The 17,500-nt window shown below is 39.6% G+C and overlaps 1 protein-coding gene across 2 annotated transcripts in view; it reads right to left on the reverse strand.

Moving 5' to 3' along the window:
* Positions 1–17,500, reverse strand: part of LOC137974041 (uncharacterized) — a 145,569-nt gene that overhangs the window by 98,867 nt on the left and 29,202 nt on the right. For both annotated transcript variants that reach the window (XM_068820962.1, XM_068820961.1), the window contains exons 4-7: positions 5,108–5,246; positions 4,454–4,779; positions 1,973–2,111; positions 877–1,199 (exon numbers count right to left, since the gene is read on the reverse strand). In XM_068820962.1, the coding sequence (XP_068677063.1) occupies positions 877–1,199; positions 1,973–2,111; positions 4,454–4,779; positions 5,108–5,246 (927 nt within the window). The remainder of the gene's footprint in view (positions 1–876; positions 1,200–1,972; positions 2,112–4,453; positions 4,780–5,107; positions 5,247–17,500) is intronic.

Here is a 17,500-nt window from a genome sequence, read left to right on the forward strand (position 1 = left end):
GGATAACTCAATCGGTTTTGCTAGTGTTTATCCGCTGGATAGTGATTTATCCGGTGGATAGCGCTATCCATCGTTTGAAAAACTGGGGCCAGCATTCTACAACAGCTCGTCCCTACAAAGGTTTACAGGGTGAAGAAACAAAAAGAACAAGGCTTAGATTTTTTGTGCACACTGTGCCACAGTGCAGAATAAACCGTCCCAAATCTATTATGCGGCTGCTCTGCTATTGCCCAAACAATGTAAAAGGCGAGACACGATAGTCTAAGAATGTCAAGGCCGATTTACCATCTCTTATTATCAGTATATAACATGGAAACCGACGACTCCAAAGCGTGGTATAATCAAGCGATCCCGAAAGCAAGCACGGAAAACGACGAGGCTAAAATTCTGGGACAAACAAACCAGACATGACGATCTTTGATAAGAAGAAAAAGGTTATCATCCTAGTGGAAGGAATTGTATGTAATATCGGACAGATAAACGATAGGAACGATTATAAGAAAAGAAAGTATCTGGATTTAAGACTGGGTCTCCGAACACTCTATCCCGACTACGAGACCAAGCAAACCAATATAGTGTTTAACTTCCTGGGAGATTTCAACACCACCCCAAAGAAAGAACTCTCTGATCTAGCCACAAGAAAGATGTTACTAAAGTGCTAACCAACTGTCAGAAGTGGATTATATCACAGAACTGTGAAAACACCAAACAATTCTACAGTTTAAGACAGTGAAACACACATTTTTTCCTTTATTTTTTTCATTATGAATTACTTATGAATTTAAACAACACCCACTACGAAAAATTGGGAATCAGTTAAAAACCGGTCAATTGTGCGAAGGTCATTGAAATAGTCTATGGGGCAATGAAAGGTACCTTTGCTGAAGAGTCAACTTCTTCGAAATTCTGGAAAGTGACTCCATCAAAGCTATACTGCATCTTGTATTTGATAACCCACTCTTTGCTGGCGTGAAGTCCCTGGGTGGCAACACGTGTTATTCTTGTTGTACTACCGAGATCTACTTGAATCCATTGGTTAAGATCATCTTTTAGTGGGGACCAGCCTCCGGCTCTGCTTCCATTCGCTTTGAAATACAATCTGGCCTGTGCAGCGGAATGGTTGTCATCAAATTTTGAAGAGGCACTTATTTGGGCGTCTAGGATCGTTTTGCTTTCCATACCAAGAGGTGTCATACAGCCTATTAAGTTCAGAGAATATTAAAAATTACCAGTACATCTGAGATATCATCGCTAGTTCAAACCACGCATTCTTCTGAATACGGCTAAAAAGGAAAGGTACCGGAAATTTCAAATTACTAGTCTTATAAGATTGTTCGCTGGTCATTAGTCCACCACAACTGAATGATCAAGTTCTCAGTATGGCAACCACGCGCAAGAAGTTATAAAAGGTATAGAACAAGCATAGATATAGTTCCAATTTTGCAATTTCGTATTCTGTAGTAACGTTTATAAGGAGTGTGCAAGACTGATTGGTTCTTGCAAATGCATATCGATAGGTGGACAAGTATTGGTAGGACTGAAATAACACTATTTGCATATGGGTCATACTCGTCTTCGGCAGCAGACATGATATCGGAACGAGTTTACTAACTTCGTGACTTCTGTCTGCAGGTCACCTTGGATGTATTCCATTGCAAGTATTCTTCTTCAGCCCTTGCAATGAATATTACCTCTTGGGTTCATTTGACGAGAGAATGAAATAATTATGAAAGTTACAGTGCACATTGCAACCAGGATCACAATCATGCTTAGCTTGATGCTATACTGGTTTCAATGAATTTGAATGTAGCTAAGAAAGTTACAATTCAAACACTCACAGTTTCGACAGTCCTGTCTAGTGTTTCCATCAGGGTTGATGCATGTTCTCGCAAGAGTCCTTTCGTTTGCCCCCAATTTCATAAATAGGAAAAGGACGTTGTTTTAAAAGCAATACTATTAACAACACACATACCTCGACAACCATAAAGCTCTATTCTCATGGATATATGTCTTTGCCACGTCACAGGCAACAACCGGATGTAGCGGGCTGTAAATGAAGGATTCAATCTGTTGTATTTGACACTGTCTGGGTCGCTATTTCCATCAAACAACTAAACAGTAAAAAAATAACGAGCAACAATGATGATAATTAGGTGGCATTACGAAGAAACAAGGATGTTCTTCCTTCGCAACAGCGTTTGATTGGTGATTTCTTCAGTTTGCTTTGCTTTTGATCCGGCAAAAGTGAATAAGACCCTCATTTGATTTTGAAATGTAATAATGTTCTTAACTAGAAATAAACTTTGTTTATAAAGCTTTCCATTATGGAGAGAGAGAGTAGAGTCTGAAAGCCTTTATCAACTCAAGTCAAAGCTGTGGCAAAATAGTTTAAATTTAAATCATATTCAAATCCTTAACTTTAAGGTTTCAATCTTGTGGTCTCAATAATTTGCAGTTGTACATTTTTTTTCCACAGGGAGTTTTCGCATAGAGTTGGTCTCATGGGGTACGGGGATAGCGCAGTGGTGAGAGCAATGGCCTCCCACTAATGAGGCCCCGGTTCGATTCCCAGACTCGGCGTCATATGTGGGGTGAGTTTGTTGGTTCTCTACTCTGCATCGTAAGGTTTTCTCTGAGTGCTTCGGTTTCCCTCTCCCCAAAAACCAACATTTGACTTGATTTGCTTTCATTGTTAATTTCTGTTTACACTGTCCCCAATTAGTGCTCCAGCGCTAGAACGACTACACACTTAAATAAAATTCTTTTCCTTTTCTTATAACCCTCTTTTCAAGATGTACTTTAACATTGTTTTATTTCTACAAACGTAGAAATGTTAGAAATTAAATTTGCCCTGAGCGGGATTTAAACCCACGTCCATCCACTAGTCGGGTGTGATCACCACTTCACCACCAGGACAACCATGCTGGCAGCATAGCCATCGAAGAGGTGATTTACGTGGTCAGGGCGTGGGCCTCCCGTGAAATTTTCCTTCAAGGTGACAAGGTAGGGGAGCCTATAACTCCACTTGAAACCCAACTTAGGATCAAATTCATGATGCACGACCGAAGTCAACTTAGCGGATGACAAGGAAGGATCCTCGAAGGATACAGGCTAATTTTATTTTATAGAGAGTGTAGGAGAGAAACCCCGACACTGCACACCCCAAATAATCATATTTTCAACTGAAGAAATGTTTGAAAGAAAATTTGCCCTGAGCGGGATTTGAACCCACTTCCCTCCATATATATTATATATATGTAAGAAAACAAGCGATTGCTTACATTATTCAAAATTCTTGCGCCTAAATTGAACAACTGGAGAGCTTCCCAGATGTAATTCTGCATGATCCCCGCGGCGATTAACTTGCCCCTGTCTCTACTTCAATGTTTTCTTTGACTTTCTGCTAAAACGTAGCTTTTTTTTAAAGCCTGATCTTTTTCGTGCTCATTTTCTTCGTGAGTTACATTGTTGCGATGCAAATAAAAAACCCACGTTGACCTCTTTAAAAAACAGTGCAATCCATTGGGGTCTTTCAGTAAAATGATATGTAGTTATGTTTAATCTGATCCTAGATATCTCCGACTAAAAGCAATCCGTAGGTAAACAGAAGTATGTCGACATTATCACCACGTCTGGTAGATTTCATTATCGGTCACGTGATTGTGAGTCGGAATTTTTATTGGATTTAGTTATGCTTCCAGAGCAGGAAAGCAATCTTTTCGATAGGCCGACGCTTAAGCCGTGTTCACACTCAACATTGATTATGATCAACTGAAGTATAATCCAGGCAATCGTACTCCATTCAATTTTCTTCTGTTCACATCTGTGAGAATTCAAATACAAAGAAAAAAATGGCGCCGTATCGCACGGCTGCCACGATTATCATCACCATGCTTGTGGCGAGAAGAGTGTCAAGGATAGCTTCTGAGAATACAAGAAGACAAATCCAAATCTTTGATCCATAAAGCGATTAGACGTTTCGTCTGCTCATATCAACACGTACAGGTGGTTTTCACGTTACGTCATCGTCGTCATGTTGGTGGACGAAAACCAGAGATCTCTCATTAACTCATTTTGTTCGTCCACCTACAGTAGTACACTACAGCATTGTTATCTTTGTCTCTAGAGGTTTGCTGCAAACCACCTGTTCGCCATTCTGTTCAATTATGCACTGTAATTACTTCAAACAACCCCCTTGAGGTTGTTTTAAGTAATTATAATTCAATTATAATCACCTACTGTAATTAGTTGATGTGAACACAGTCCAAACTTAATTGGATTACAATTCGATCATAATCGAGGCCTAATGTGAACACGGCTTTAGTCTAGCTCAATAATCGAGTACAGAGCCCGCGTACACCCGACAGGACTGAATATAGAGCCCAAGTTAACTTATGCAAGGAAAAAAAAATCAGCTTTTTCCCGGTCATCGATGGAAAGACTCGCGACTTACCTTGGGAGAAGTGTCCCTTTGCGTCTTGTAAAAATGAAAATTTACCCCATTATCACTGTACTGAATTCTGTACTTGGTCACCCACTGTCTATGTCTTCCCGACTTCCCCCCTTGAGTAGCTACACCTGTAAACGTTGAAATTTTTCCGAGATCCACTTGAAGCCATTGATTGGCATCATTAGTGCGAGTTGCCCATGAGTTAACAAATGTGCCAGAATTATGCAACCTGGCCAATTTTGCTGCATGTGATTCATCCCACTGAGACGAGGCTGTTATCTGAGAATCATGGATTTCCCCTCTCTCCATCCCAAGAGCTGAACTGCAACCTAAACAAGATCGGACGCAGAAAACAGAAAGAACATTTTAGTTTAACTGTCATTTGCTACCATCTTGACGTCATTAGTTTTTTTAAACAAAGACTTGAATATCTCTGGAACGAACAAATGTATTAAAAAAAAAAAACATTATTCATCATTTTGATGAATAATGAATAAAATAAGCGAAATATATCTTTCACCTCATAGGCACTTTAAAATCCCATTAAACTATAATAAAATTATTTTCCATCAAACACCTTCCCCTTCTCTTGTCTTACATGCAGGGACAACAACAACAACCATCGTCAATCAATTGCTCCTAACTCCCAAAGATTACCTAGACATCCATATAGTTCAATTCTCATTGATATGTGCCCGTTCCATGCCACAGGCAATATCCTCACGAAGCGTGCAGTTATCGCTGGCTTCAGCATGTGGTACACGATGGTATCTCTATCTTTATTTCCGTCGAATACCTGAGAAAAAGAACATAGTCCGTATCAGTAAGAGTTTGAGAATAATTCTGATATGGAATGAAACCATTTGACATAGCGCTACGTTAATTTATCATGTGAATTGTAATCTACGATGCAACCTTTTTCTTTAACATAGACCGGATCGTGTAAAACTGAACGAAGAGAGTGTCGAGTATGGACCTGAAGTCAACTGAAAATCAATTGACAACAAGGGGTTGCTCTTCTAAAATTATGTTTAGTTACTTACTTATTTATTTGACACTATTTACCTGTAAATATTGATGGATTAACCGTGATAACCCTAATAACAAAAAAAGACCTACCATCTTGAAATCAGTTCTTAGATCTAGTAAATCCTTATTCACTGCTGTAAAATCAGATCATTTGTGGATTGTCGAGAAAAAAATATCCGATGGAGCTGCAATGGGAGCAAAGCCCAGTACTTCACGTATAGTGCTTGTTTAACTAATATCACTAATGTTTTAATATAATAACAGGTTTAGTAAAAGTCGTAATCATTATGTTGATACTATGAGTGTAAATTGCAGGACCTTTTCCTTATTTATTATTGAACTTCTACGAAATAATTGCGGGCGAAACGAAGGAGCCCGCTTCCTAATGTGGGACATGACGCCACCCATTTAGCTTGAAGCCGGAAAAATCGACATTTCTAGGGATATCTTCCTCATCCTGTACTTTTTGAACAGCCGCTGTTAAACCGCTTTTCGCGCTGTTCCATACGCGAAAACTCGATCTCTTTACTTCGAACGCCCTGAATTCAACATAGGTGAGTGTTATTTCATTTTCTCGCCACGTCGATTGTGTTTCATTGTAAAATCGTCATGTTAAGGCATCAGTCTTGGATATTTAAAAAGTTTCGTTTCGTTTGAACTTAAACGAACTTAAAGCTAGCACGCGTGCCATAACTTTATTTCGTTGTTTCTCCCTTCAAACAGTTTGTCACACTGGGAAGTGATTATAGGGCACCCAAACGTTTTGTCTAAGACTTTCTCTCAGTTTTCTCTGAGACTTGACCGTGCGAACCGTGCGAACCAAAACTGATTGCCTCAGGAGGAGGTGCACGACGTGATCCGTACATCCAAGAAGAAGACTTGATCCATGGATCCGATTCCTACAAAACTTGTTTTGGAATGCTTGGATATTCTTCTTCCCGTAATTACCAAGATCATCAACTATCCTCTTGGGCAAGGTGTCTTTCCATCAGCGTGGAAAAATGCCCTGGTTTTTCCTCTACTAAGAAAGATGGCTTAGAACCAATATTAAAAAACTATTGTCCTGTGAGCAATTTGCAATTCATCTCTAAACTGGCTGAGAGTGCGGTAGCCAAATAACTTCAGCATCAGCATGAATAACTCATTTCCCATGTTACAATCAACATATCTTAAGTTTCACAGCACGAAATGCGCTCTCTTGAAAGTAAAAAATGACATTTTGTTAAACATGAACGGTCAGCATGTCACCTTGTTGGTTCTGTTGGATTTGAGCGCGGCTTTCGATACCATTGATCATGGTATCTTGAGAGGCTTACGTCTGCGTTTGGAGTTCAGGATACGGCACTATTCTGGATTGCATCATACGTAAGTGGCAAAACTCAGCAAGTTTCCATTGACGGCACACTCTCAATGAAGTTCGATTTGGAATGCGGCGTACCTCAAGGCTCGTGCCTTGGGCCTTTGCTGTTTGTTTTCTATGCTAGAAAGATATTTGAAATTGTAGATAAACGTAATTTAAAGATCCATTGCTATGCTGACGATAGCCAACTTTATTTATCCTTTTGTCCTTATAATATTGCAAATCAAGAGGACACCTTGGCTAGGGTTGAAAGGTGTATTGAGGACATCCGAGACTGGATGCTGAACGACAAATTGAAACTTAACGATGATAAAACTGAATTTATAATCATTGGCACATCGAAGCAACTAGCTTAAGTGTCCATCAATACCCTTCGTGTCGGGGCTGCAACTATCACTCCTGTGTCGTCTGCAAGGAATTTTGGCTCATGGTTTGACTCGAAGATGACGATGGCAATCCATATTTTAAAAACATGTAACTCTGCCTTTAATTTTTTGTATAATCTGAGACGCATAAGAAAGTATCTATCTAAAAACAACACTAAGACTTTCGTTCATGTTTTTATTTCAAGTAGAATCGATTACTGTAACAGCCTTTTATATGGTCTGCCAGAGTATCAACTCAACAAGCTACAACGTGTGCAGAACATGTGTGCTAGATTTATATGTAATGCAAGTAAATATTGTCACATTACGCCTTTCTTAGTGGAATTACATTGGTTCCCTGTAAAGTTTAGAATTGAATTTAAAATTCTGTTGATTGTTTTTAAGATTTTTAGGGGCCTAGCACCTTCGTATTTAAGTGTTTTAATTATTCCTAACCCTGTGTCTAAATATAACTTAAGAAGTTCTAACGACAGTACCTTGCTTAGTTAACCAAATATTAAGCCCAAGGCTACTCTTGGTGAACGGGCCTTTGTGTTCGCCGCACCTAAGTTATGGAATGCTCTGCCGAGACTTATCAGGGAATCCTCTTCTATTGGCACTTTTAAGGCAAAGTTGAAGACACCTTTTTGAAAGGGCAAATTTAGCTTAGACTGTTTCTTAATTTGAGCCATAAGCTTTTTATTCTATATATCATAATTTTATTATTATTATTATTATTATTATTATTATTATTATTATTATTATTATTATTATTATTATTACTATTGTTATTATTCTTATTATTAGTTATCATTATTATTACTATTAGGATGGCGCATTTGAATATATTTTATATAGATACCTGCGCCTTATAAGCTCTTAAATTAAATTAAATTAAGTTAAATAGTTGTGATATTCTTTCTCCATTTAACGGATATGTTTTTCAATTTTTCACCCATTGATATTGTTAATTACTGGGTTGCCCCATGGCAATCCCATTCGGAAAATTGGTAGATTTCTCCGTTTTATTTTTTTCCGTGTCGGTAAAAGTCTTGCCTGTCACTCCCCTGCTAAGTGGTATCTTTGTGCATAGAGCCTTCTGCTCGCATTTTCTTAGGATAGAGATGGTAGTGGAAATGCGTAGATTTCTCTGGTGGGCACAGTAGAATGATAAACTTAACAGGCAATGGCGTCGAAAGTCATGTAACGCGAATGGCGTTTTAGTGGATCTTTGATCAAAATATACTCTTATGAAGCTCAATACTGGCAAGTCAATTGGATACTGAACAAGACAGGCGATGGAATCTTAAAAGCGACGAGTAATCGGGCGAGTAATGGACTTCGAAAACAATCTGTCGCCCGTCGAGCCGAAATCAAAGTGAGCTGCATTTCTAATACTTTAGTTTACCAATTGTGCTGTTATGTAGAACACCGAAACCAAATGGAAAATTCTCTGGTAACTTATGGGTTCAACAAAGACAGAGAACAAATCTGGATCTGTTATCAACTCTGCACAGTCTTCAGGTAAAGAAAATAATTGGAAATGTGACAGCCAAGAATTATTTGAAAGAAAGCTTGTCGTGTATTTTGTGCTTCATTATTCAAGGAAAAGGTTATTCATGGAAACGGTTTGATCCTGAAATTTAGTTTGTTGCAATATTGCGCATATTTGACACGATTTAGTTTCTTCTCTTCACGCACGTAATGAAATAGAAGGGGTTTTTGCCTCTAATAGCAAATATGTTGTTTGCTTCAAAAAATTGTTCGCTAGAAAAGGTGGCCTTTATGAATTCATCAGGTTTTATGATATGCGAGCTTAACTGGATAGTTTTTATGTTATTCAAGGAAAAGGTTCTTCAGGAAACCTGAGGTACATGGTAATTTTACACGATTGAGTTTCTTGTCTTCATGCACGCAATGAAATAGGAAGAGGTTTTCGCCTCTAAGAGACTTTGTGAATTATAATATCATGTTGTGTATTGAATTTTCAAGCTTAAGGTTGAAATGTGATATGGTATAATTTTTTTAGTATTACTCTGTAAGCGGGAAGGGTTCACAGGCCTGTTGGAAGCGTGCTTGAGTTTCAACAAAATGAGCCCCAAAATCAGTGAAAATTGTGACGCCGATGAATAATAAATTAGCTGCTATTTCCAAAATGATGGAATTACCTGGTAATAAATAACGTCGTACGCATCTTGGAGAGTAAATTTTGACTTTGCATAAACAAATGGTCATTACCTCAACAGTAGGGCGATTGTGATCTTTGTTTCGGCTTCGCTCATTTTATTGTCAAACTTTATAACACTTGACAGAAAAAGAAACTTACAAAAACCCTGTATCTTGCCATCATTTGACACAGATGCTTCACCGTTTGACGAGTAAACATGCCGCGGTAACTTAATCACGGCGCCCACTGAATTCCGGCCATGTCACTTTCTATTTTGCGGTTTATTTGAACGTAGCATAAAAATCTCCCAAAATGTTTGGGATGTTTCGTAACTTTTTGTATTCTACATTCACGGTTCAAAATTAATGGGGTTTTCATGTCGTAAATATTTTATTCTCGATCGACCGTTCCGGAAACTTGCTTCTGCGCTCGTTTGTTATTCGTCAGAGACTGGAATGCTGAAGTTCAATACCACACAATTCTGTGCCTTCTGATTTTCTGTAACACGTACCACAGGCAACCCAGTGTATGCTTCACGGAAGCATCTCGTTAATGTTTGTATACAATATAACTGACGCATTTTCTTCTTTATTTCACAGTGTACACCAAGAACATCGTATTATCAATCTGGTATATTTATCTTTGTTTTTTTGTATGTTTTCAAACTATTTGTTAGGAAATACATTAGGTTGTCCACGTTTTTAATATCATTATGGATAATAATGTATGGTCACCACTACCTTACCTTTTTGGGCGTTACTAAACACAGGCATGGACTGGAATGGGACGGAATATACCGGAATAAATCGGAATATGCTGTAACAAGGCGGAATAACTCTGGAATATAGCCGAATAACACCGGAATGAGACGGAATGGATAAGAATGGTACTGGAATAAACCGGAACGAGGCGTAATGACACCAGAATAAGCCAGAATAAGCCAGAAGAACACCAGGCAATTCCAGAATAAAGCTGATTAGTGCGGACCGGAATGGCAACGTTTGATTGATAATACCAAGGCAACGCGTGATTGCTAAGTTGCCATTTGTTCCTTTTGTAGTTATCAATTTGACGCGTTTGACAGCTGCGTCTAGATGAAAGTGGAATTCAAGTCCACTTTGCTACATTCTAAAACTAGTCTAGAAGAAGATCTTGGCAGATTCTCTCGAAGGCTGGATTTACTAGAGTAAAATTTTGACAGGATCAATAAAGTCATTGATGACATACTTTATTACAGTTATCAGTATAACTGAAAGATTGTAGGTGTTCCGCAAATTATCGAATCAGCAGAAGATACGGCCAATCTTTGCCTCAAGCTATTTTCTTCCCTTGGAAACGATATCTCTGGCTCTGACATTGATATTGCACACAGGGTTCCACAACGCAACGCAACGACTGATAATGGCCGCCGAAGACAACCCAACGCGATTATTTGCAAATTTACAAGAAGAATGTCTCGGGAGAAAGTACTGGCTTCGAGACGCAACACCACCCAATTACCTACAGAGGCCCTTGGACTCCCTCCAACTGCGGAGGTTAACCGGATCAAGATTTACAGTCACCTTACGCCAAGATTACAAGAGCTACTTCATACTGCGAAGGCTCACCAAAACACACACTATTACAAGTGATGCTGGGCTAAAGGGATTGCAATCTTCCTTCGCAAAACAGGTACATCAACAGCGATCCGTCTAGAGTCAGTTGACATCTATCCAAACTAAGAGAGCGTGAATCCCGTTCAGACTAAATGGACCTAGGCACCTAAGTGGAATTTACCTTGATATTCTTCTATTTTATTTCTATTTAAGGTTAATATTATTATGAAAGGAAGGAACAAGGCTTTTGCAGATAAATCAGCCAGATCGAATTTAAAAGAACTGCCGTATTTCAGCTATACAGGAAATATAATTCAAGTTCACGGCCAAATTGATATCTCGTTATCGACCTCTTGTAAAACTAAACGAGACTTAGATACACTTACTTGTTTATATGACCTCGATTTATTTTCCCTCAATACTGATCTAGATTGTAATTTGAACCCTGCCAATCAATCCCTTGTTAGAGTACCCAGTCGGTATTATTTCCCCCATAGTTTTAGACATGTTAGGATTTACGACGAGACACTGAAGCGTAACACAACTTTAATCCACTGGACTCGGCTATACATCGATTTACAAAGGGGATGTATATTAGTGAAATGCTACGACATACAAAAACCTTCGATAGCAAGAGCGGGAACAACAACGAAAGTCACATGACACTTAGTCCTAAACACTAGGGTGGAGCTAGTCCAGTCTCTCAGGCTTCTTTATCATTCTTCCAGAACGAGTGCGGGTTGTAACATTTTTGTCCTCCTTCGGGGAGGACAACGCTCAATTTAGGCTTGGAAACATGTATACTTGCAGCATGAACAGTGTTCGTTTGTGGCTTCTCCCCACCATGGACTGGATCCTCTGCTTCGGGGCTTACTTGTGAAGCTGCTGACTCAATCTCTAACTTGTGTAAACGTTGAACGGGTCTGTTACAGAAACGGTTGTGCGCTCTAACTGTAGCGGTCCGTACAAGCCCTTCATAATAAGGGTCTAGTTTCAGGAGGCGGCTGTTACTGGGAAGTACCTCTCCAGCTTTCAGTTTCTCGAATTCTTCTTTGTAGACCACTTCCTGCACCTACATACAACATTTAATCTCGGGTTGCCTCACCTCATTCGCAGACAGTTCCCTTTCACAAGACCTAGATTTAGTCTTAAACAATTTTACCGCTCTCAATACATAAGCAGTTACTTAAATCAACTTTAACCATGTCCCGTAGCGTAACATATCAGTGGTTCTGCAACGACTGCTGTATACACATGGGTAGTTATTTTTTCCTCGCAAGCTTCGGCGGGAGCAGCCTCGTTTTCGGGTTGAGCGGGTAGTGGTTCACAAGGCGAAGACATCCATTGGGGTCCATTCCACCACAAAGTGCTTCAAATCATATCACTACAGCTTCACCCACGTGTCAACAAGTCTGCACGATTCTCCTTACTTGCACAATACCTCCAACACTCGGGATCCCATGTTGACTGTATCTCAGCCACACGATTTGCAACAAATGGCTTCCAGGAAGAACTCTGCTCTTTTATTCAATGCAGTGCCACTATACTATCTGACAAACCCAGAACCCTAGCCACCTTCATTGGCAGTGCCCTTGCAACAAATTTTAGCAACCTGGACTTCGATATTACCAGCTGTGAGGATACATTGTCTTGCTTGTCTCTTAATCGAATGTACACTGCTGCTCCATACGCCTTGAGGGAAGCATCCCCAAAACCATGCACCTCTACCGCAGAGTCTTGCGTAATACCATTTCCGATGCATCGATGGATAGTCTCATCTTTTTGCTGCAACAACTCTGACTTCCAACTTAACCACTTTACTTTAGTGTCACTATCTAAAGGGGGAAATCGCACTGTAATCCTTTCAACCACAAGTTTTGGCAAAGGATTTGGCTCTAACAGTGAAGGTTCATATCAGTCCCAGTGGGTCAAACATTTTCGATGCCAGACTAAGTAGACTTCTCTTTGACATTGGATCATGGGATGAGATGATTCCACTCGGTGTGAGAAATCTAAAGTGGTCAGAGTTCAAGTCCCATGACACGCCAAGTGATTTAAGGGGGTCGCTCGAATTGAGCTCCACGAATGGCGACGAGGCTCTTTTAGTTGGGTCAATAGCATCCATTACTAGCTCTGAGTTACTTGCCCACTTGGTCAAAATGAATGCCGCTGTCATCATAATTTCTGACATCTCTTGTTCAAGCTTCAAAGATGAATTTACTGTATCGGCTCCTGTCAGGCAGTCATCGACGTATATATTTTGCAAAATTTCTTCTACTACATTCGGGGACATTTCTTTGTATTTGTTTACATGAGCATGGACTGTTGCAAAAGCAAGGAAAGGTCTTGCGTTCACACCGAAAGTCAATCTCTGCATTCTGTACACCTTTGGTGCTTCGTTAGGCTGTAAATCTCTCCACAGGTAGCGTTGAACATGTCTGTCCTCTGGTGCTAGTTTGACTTGCAGAAACATCTTCTCAATGTCTGCTATGAGACCAATTTTGTGTGTTCTAAATCGAATCAGTATAGAGGCAAGGTTTGGCTGTAAAGGAGGACCCGAAAGAATACAATCGTTAAGAGAAGCATCACCTCCTTCTCGTACGGAAGCTTCAAACACGATTCTGCATTTTGTCGTCCTTTTGTCATCACGAAACACAGCATGATGCGGTGAGTACCGCACAGTTCCATTGTCATCACTCTGATCAGGTACTTCCTCTGCAAAACCATTCTCTACATATTCGTTGATCACTGCTTTGTAAGCCTTAGCTTTCATAGGGTCTTGCCTTAACTTTCTTTCAACACTTTCCAGGCGTCTGAAAGCTTGTGCATAATTACTTTCTAGCTTTGGAGGATCTCTTTTCCATGGCAGTCGCACCTCATAGTTATGTCCATCAAAGTTGAATCCTCTATTGAAGTCAGCAACAGCACGTTCCTCCTCTTGCGACATAACAGGGTTCTCGATCTCTGCAATACCAAGTAGTGCAGAAGCAGTATACATCTCATTCTCACCACCCATTTTGGAAAATGAAGACTTTCTTCGGTTTTCTTTACCTTTAGCAGAACTGTGATTGCCTGGGGTGATGTTCACATTTGAACTTCTTTCTCCTGCTTCTTTGGACACAACTTGTCGGTTAAGAAATTTAAAGAACAATTTAAGGCCTATTTCATCTTCTTGAGTGTCTGCAATTTTCAACTCCCATTTTTCTAATAACCGAGGTGGTAACTTGGTCTCAAAAAGGGGTAACAAAATACATCCATGGCTCATTGGATCTTCTCCAAGAGCCTCTAAAGCTCTAGTTCTGTTCATAAAGGTATCATAGAGATCTCTGAGGGAGGATGCACTAACAACAGACTTAGCATCCATCTTGATGACAGATTTCACTAGAATTGAGATGATCATACTTTTTCTTCCATGTCTGTGTTTAAGGCATTCAACAGCTGCTTCCTAAATTTGCTCCAGTTACTTCAAATCCGTCTATTGCTTTCAAAGCATTTCCAGTTAGCACCGAGATAAGTAAACTTCTGAACATCAGAACTGAATCAAACTGATCCCAGACGTTTTTAAATTTCAACACATCGCCATTAAACTTTTGCAACTCAATTCTCGGTAATTTCAGATTTGAGGATACACGACTGTCACTGCATGCAATATCCCTCGATGAGTGATCTCCCACATCGCAATCTTTATTTAGGAATTCATGAGCAGCATCCAGAGCTTTATCTACTTCACTCAGAATTTTTCCCCATCTGCGGAGTCCCTCCTCCATCATATCCTCTGCAACTAGCGTGATTAGTTCATTTCTCAGTTGAAGATAATTCTCACGGTACACAGTTACCCTTTCAATTCTCAACTGTACTTTGATTTTGTTGCTTGCATTTTGACTTGATACAAAATATCCTGAATCAACGCATCCATATCCATTTGCAAGGCTCTGGATTTACGTCTAATCGAACTAACCTCCTGAATTTCAACTTCACTTTTCAATTGAAGAGGTTCTTTCGAAGCCTCGGCTAAATTCGAACCTTCCTTTAATTCTGGTGCAATAACATCTGACTTCGAATCACGCTGAGCGTTCACTAACCTTTCCACTAAGACTTTTCTGTTTCCAGTAGTCGGCAATCCCTTTTTTCCAAGCTTTTCACGAATTTGATCGATTCTGAGTCAAGTCTTCCATTTTGCTTAAGGAACAGGTGTCCATGTGGTTGCAACTGATGACTTTGTGAAGAATTACAAATTTACTGCTGAAATATCTCCTTGACTCCGGCTGCGAAGGACCATGTTAGGATTTACGACGAGACACTTAAGCGTAACACAACTTTATTCCACTGGACTCGGCTACACATCGATTTACAAAAGGGATGTATACGAGTGAGATGCTACGACGATAACAAGAGCGGGAACAACAATGAAAGTCACATGACACTAAGTCCTAAACACTAGGGTGGGTTTAGTATAACTATTTATAAGTCCAGTCTCTCAGGCTTCTTTATCATTCTTCCAGAACGAGTACGGGCTGTAACAAGGCAAAAAACCAAACTTTCGGAAGCTGAAACTGACACTAGTTTTTCTGTTTTTCACAACAACGTAGTTAGTCTAAATAGTAATCTTGAAAATCTTCAAACTCATTTTCTGCAGGAATTAGATTTCATTTCAATATCATCGGAGCTACGGAAACAAAAGTCACTAATGCTAATTTCCAGATGTGTACGGCAAAAATACCGGGGTACTCCTTTGAATACGTTACAACACCTCTGTCGTTTGGGGGTGTAGGATTGTTTATTGATGAGTCGATTCACTATCGCATTTTAGAAAAGATCTCTAATGAAGCCTTTCATGCACTGTGAGCTGAGATAACCTTTGAGAATAAGAAAAATTGTATTTGTGGAATATTGTATAGACAACATAACTCATCTGAACGCTTTCAATTGTATTTCGACGAGAGTATTAAAAAATTCACGTCTTCTGGGAAAGACAATGTAATTAGGTGTGATTTCAACAATGACCTTCTAAAATGTGAGTCATCCAACTATAGCCACGACTTTTTATCGTCCCTTCAAAGTTGTTATCTTACTCCTGGAATTGACAGATTAAATGCTGATCTTTCTAATGTGGGCCAAGCATGTAAATCATATCTTGATAAGCTTCTCAAGCTGCAAAAACGAGCTCTCGCTAAATTTATTTTCTGATCACAATCAGCATGCAGTTCCTCTATTTTCCGATGCCAGCATCTTGCCGCTACACTTTTCTCATTATGAACTTACGGCTAACTTTATGTTTGACATTAGACACAGAAATGCATAATTGTATTATTCCAGATTTAGATCTATTTAGAATTTTTGTAAACTAAGATATCTCATCATGTGGCACTTTCTCCTAATGTGGTACTAATTAGCTCACAAACTTAATTTTATTATTTCTATTCGTGTACATTTATCTTCTTGATTTTCCTGTAAACTTGTCTACCTACTCTTTTTAGTCACGACATGACCCACTCAGATTAGCATCTGCTACCTGTGGGCATGTCCAGTTTGTTGACAATACCTATTACACAAATAAAGAACTGAACTGAACTGAACTGAACTGAACTGAACTCGTCTTCGCCACTTCGCGGCTTTCTCGCGGCTAAAGAAAAACCTCTGGGACCAGGGTAGCGACGGACATACCTGTCAAATTATTCTCAAGCACGAAGTGCTCCAAGTGTTACAAAAGGCAAAAAGACATGCAATTCCCTTGGGGAATTACGTGACACAACAGAATCTGACCAATTTTTGGCATTATCAGGTTCATTCCGCTATATTTCAGTTCATTTGGGTGTCATTCTGGCTCGTTTCGCTATATTCCGATGCCATTCTGGTTCATTTGGTTATATTCCGGTGTTATTCCGCCTCATTCCAGCATATTCCGGTTTATTCCGGTCTATTCCGTTCCGTAGTGTTCCATTCCCGTGTTTAGTAACGCCCGCCGTCAAACGCGTCAAATAGATAATTACAAAAGGAACCAATGGCAACTTATCAATCACCCGTGGCCTCGGTATTACCAATCAAACCTTGTCAGTCCGATCCACGCTAATCAGCCTTATTCTGGTGTTCTTTGGGTTATTTCTGCCTTATTTTGTTGTCCGGTGCCATTTTTGTTCATGCCGGCTCATTCCGAAGTCATTCGGCTTTATTTCCAAGTCATTCCTCCTTGTTTTATCATATTCCGGCTTATTCCGGTATATTCGGTTCCATTCCATTCCGTTCCTGTGTTTAGTAACGCCCTGGATATCAGTACTTATTTATATTATTATCCTGAGAATGTTTACTTCCCATCCTACCCCCAAAATAATGCCATCCTCTTACCTCACTGACAAAGGCTTTCTGTAGGGTGACCAGAACATACAAGTTTTGAAATGGTACTATTCTCTTCAACTAACTGACTAACAATGCATGTACAAAAGCCTAAGATTGTTGATTTTTAAAACTCCAACCAGGAAGGGAGACATGTCTACAACCTTGAACCTAAACATTGCTTTTGCTGGCATGAAAAATATA

Source organism: Montipora foliosa, chromosome 10, assembly GCF_036669935.1.
Source record: "Montipora foliosa isolate CH-2021 chromosome 10, ASM3666993v2, whole genome shotgun sequence".
Lineage (NCBI taxonomy): Eukaryota > Metazoa > Cnidaria > Anthozoa > Scleractinia > Acroporidae > Montipora > Montipora foliosa.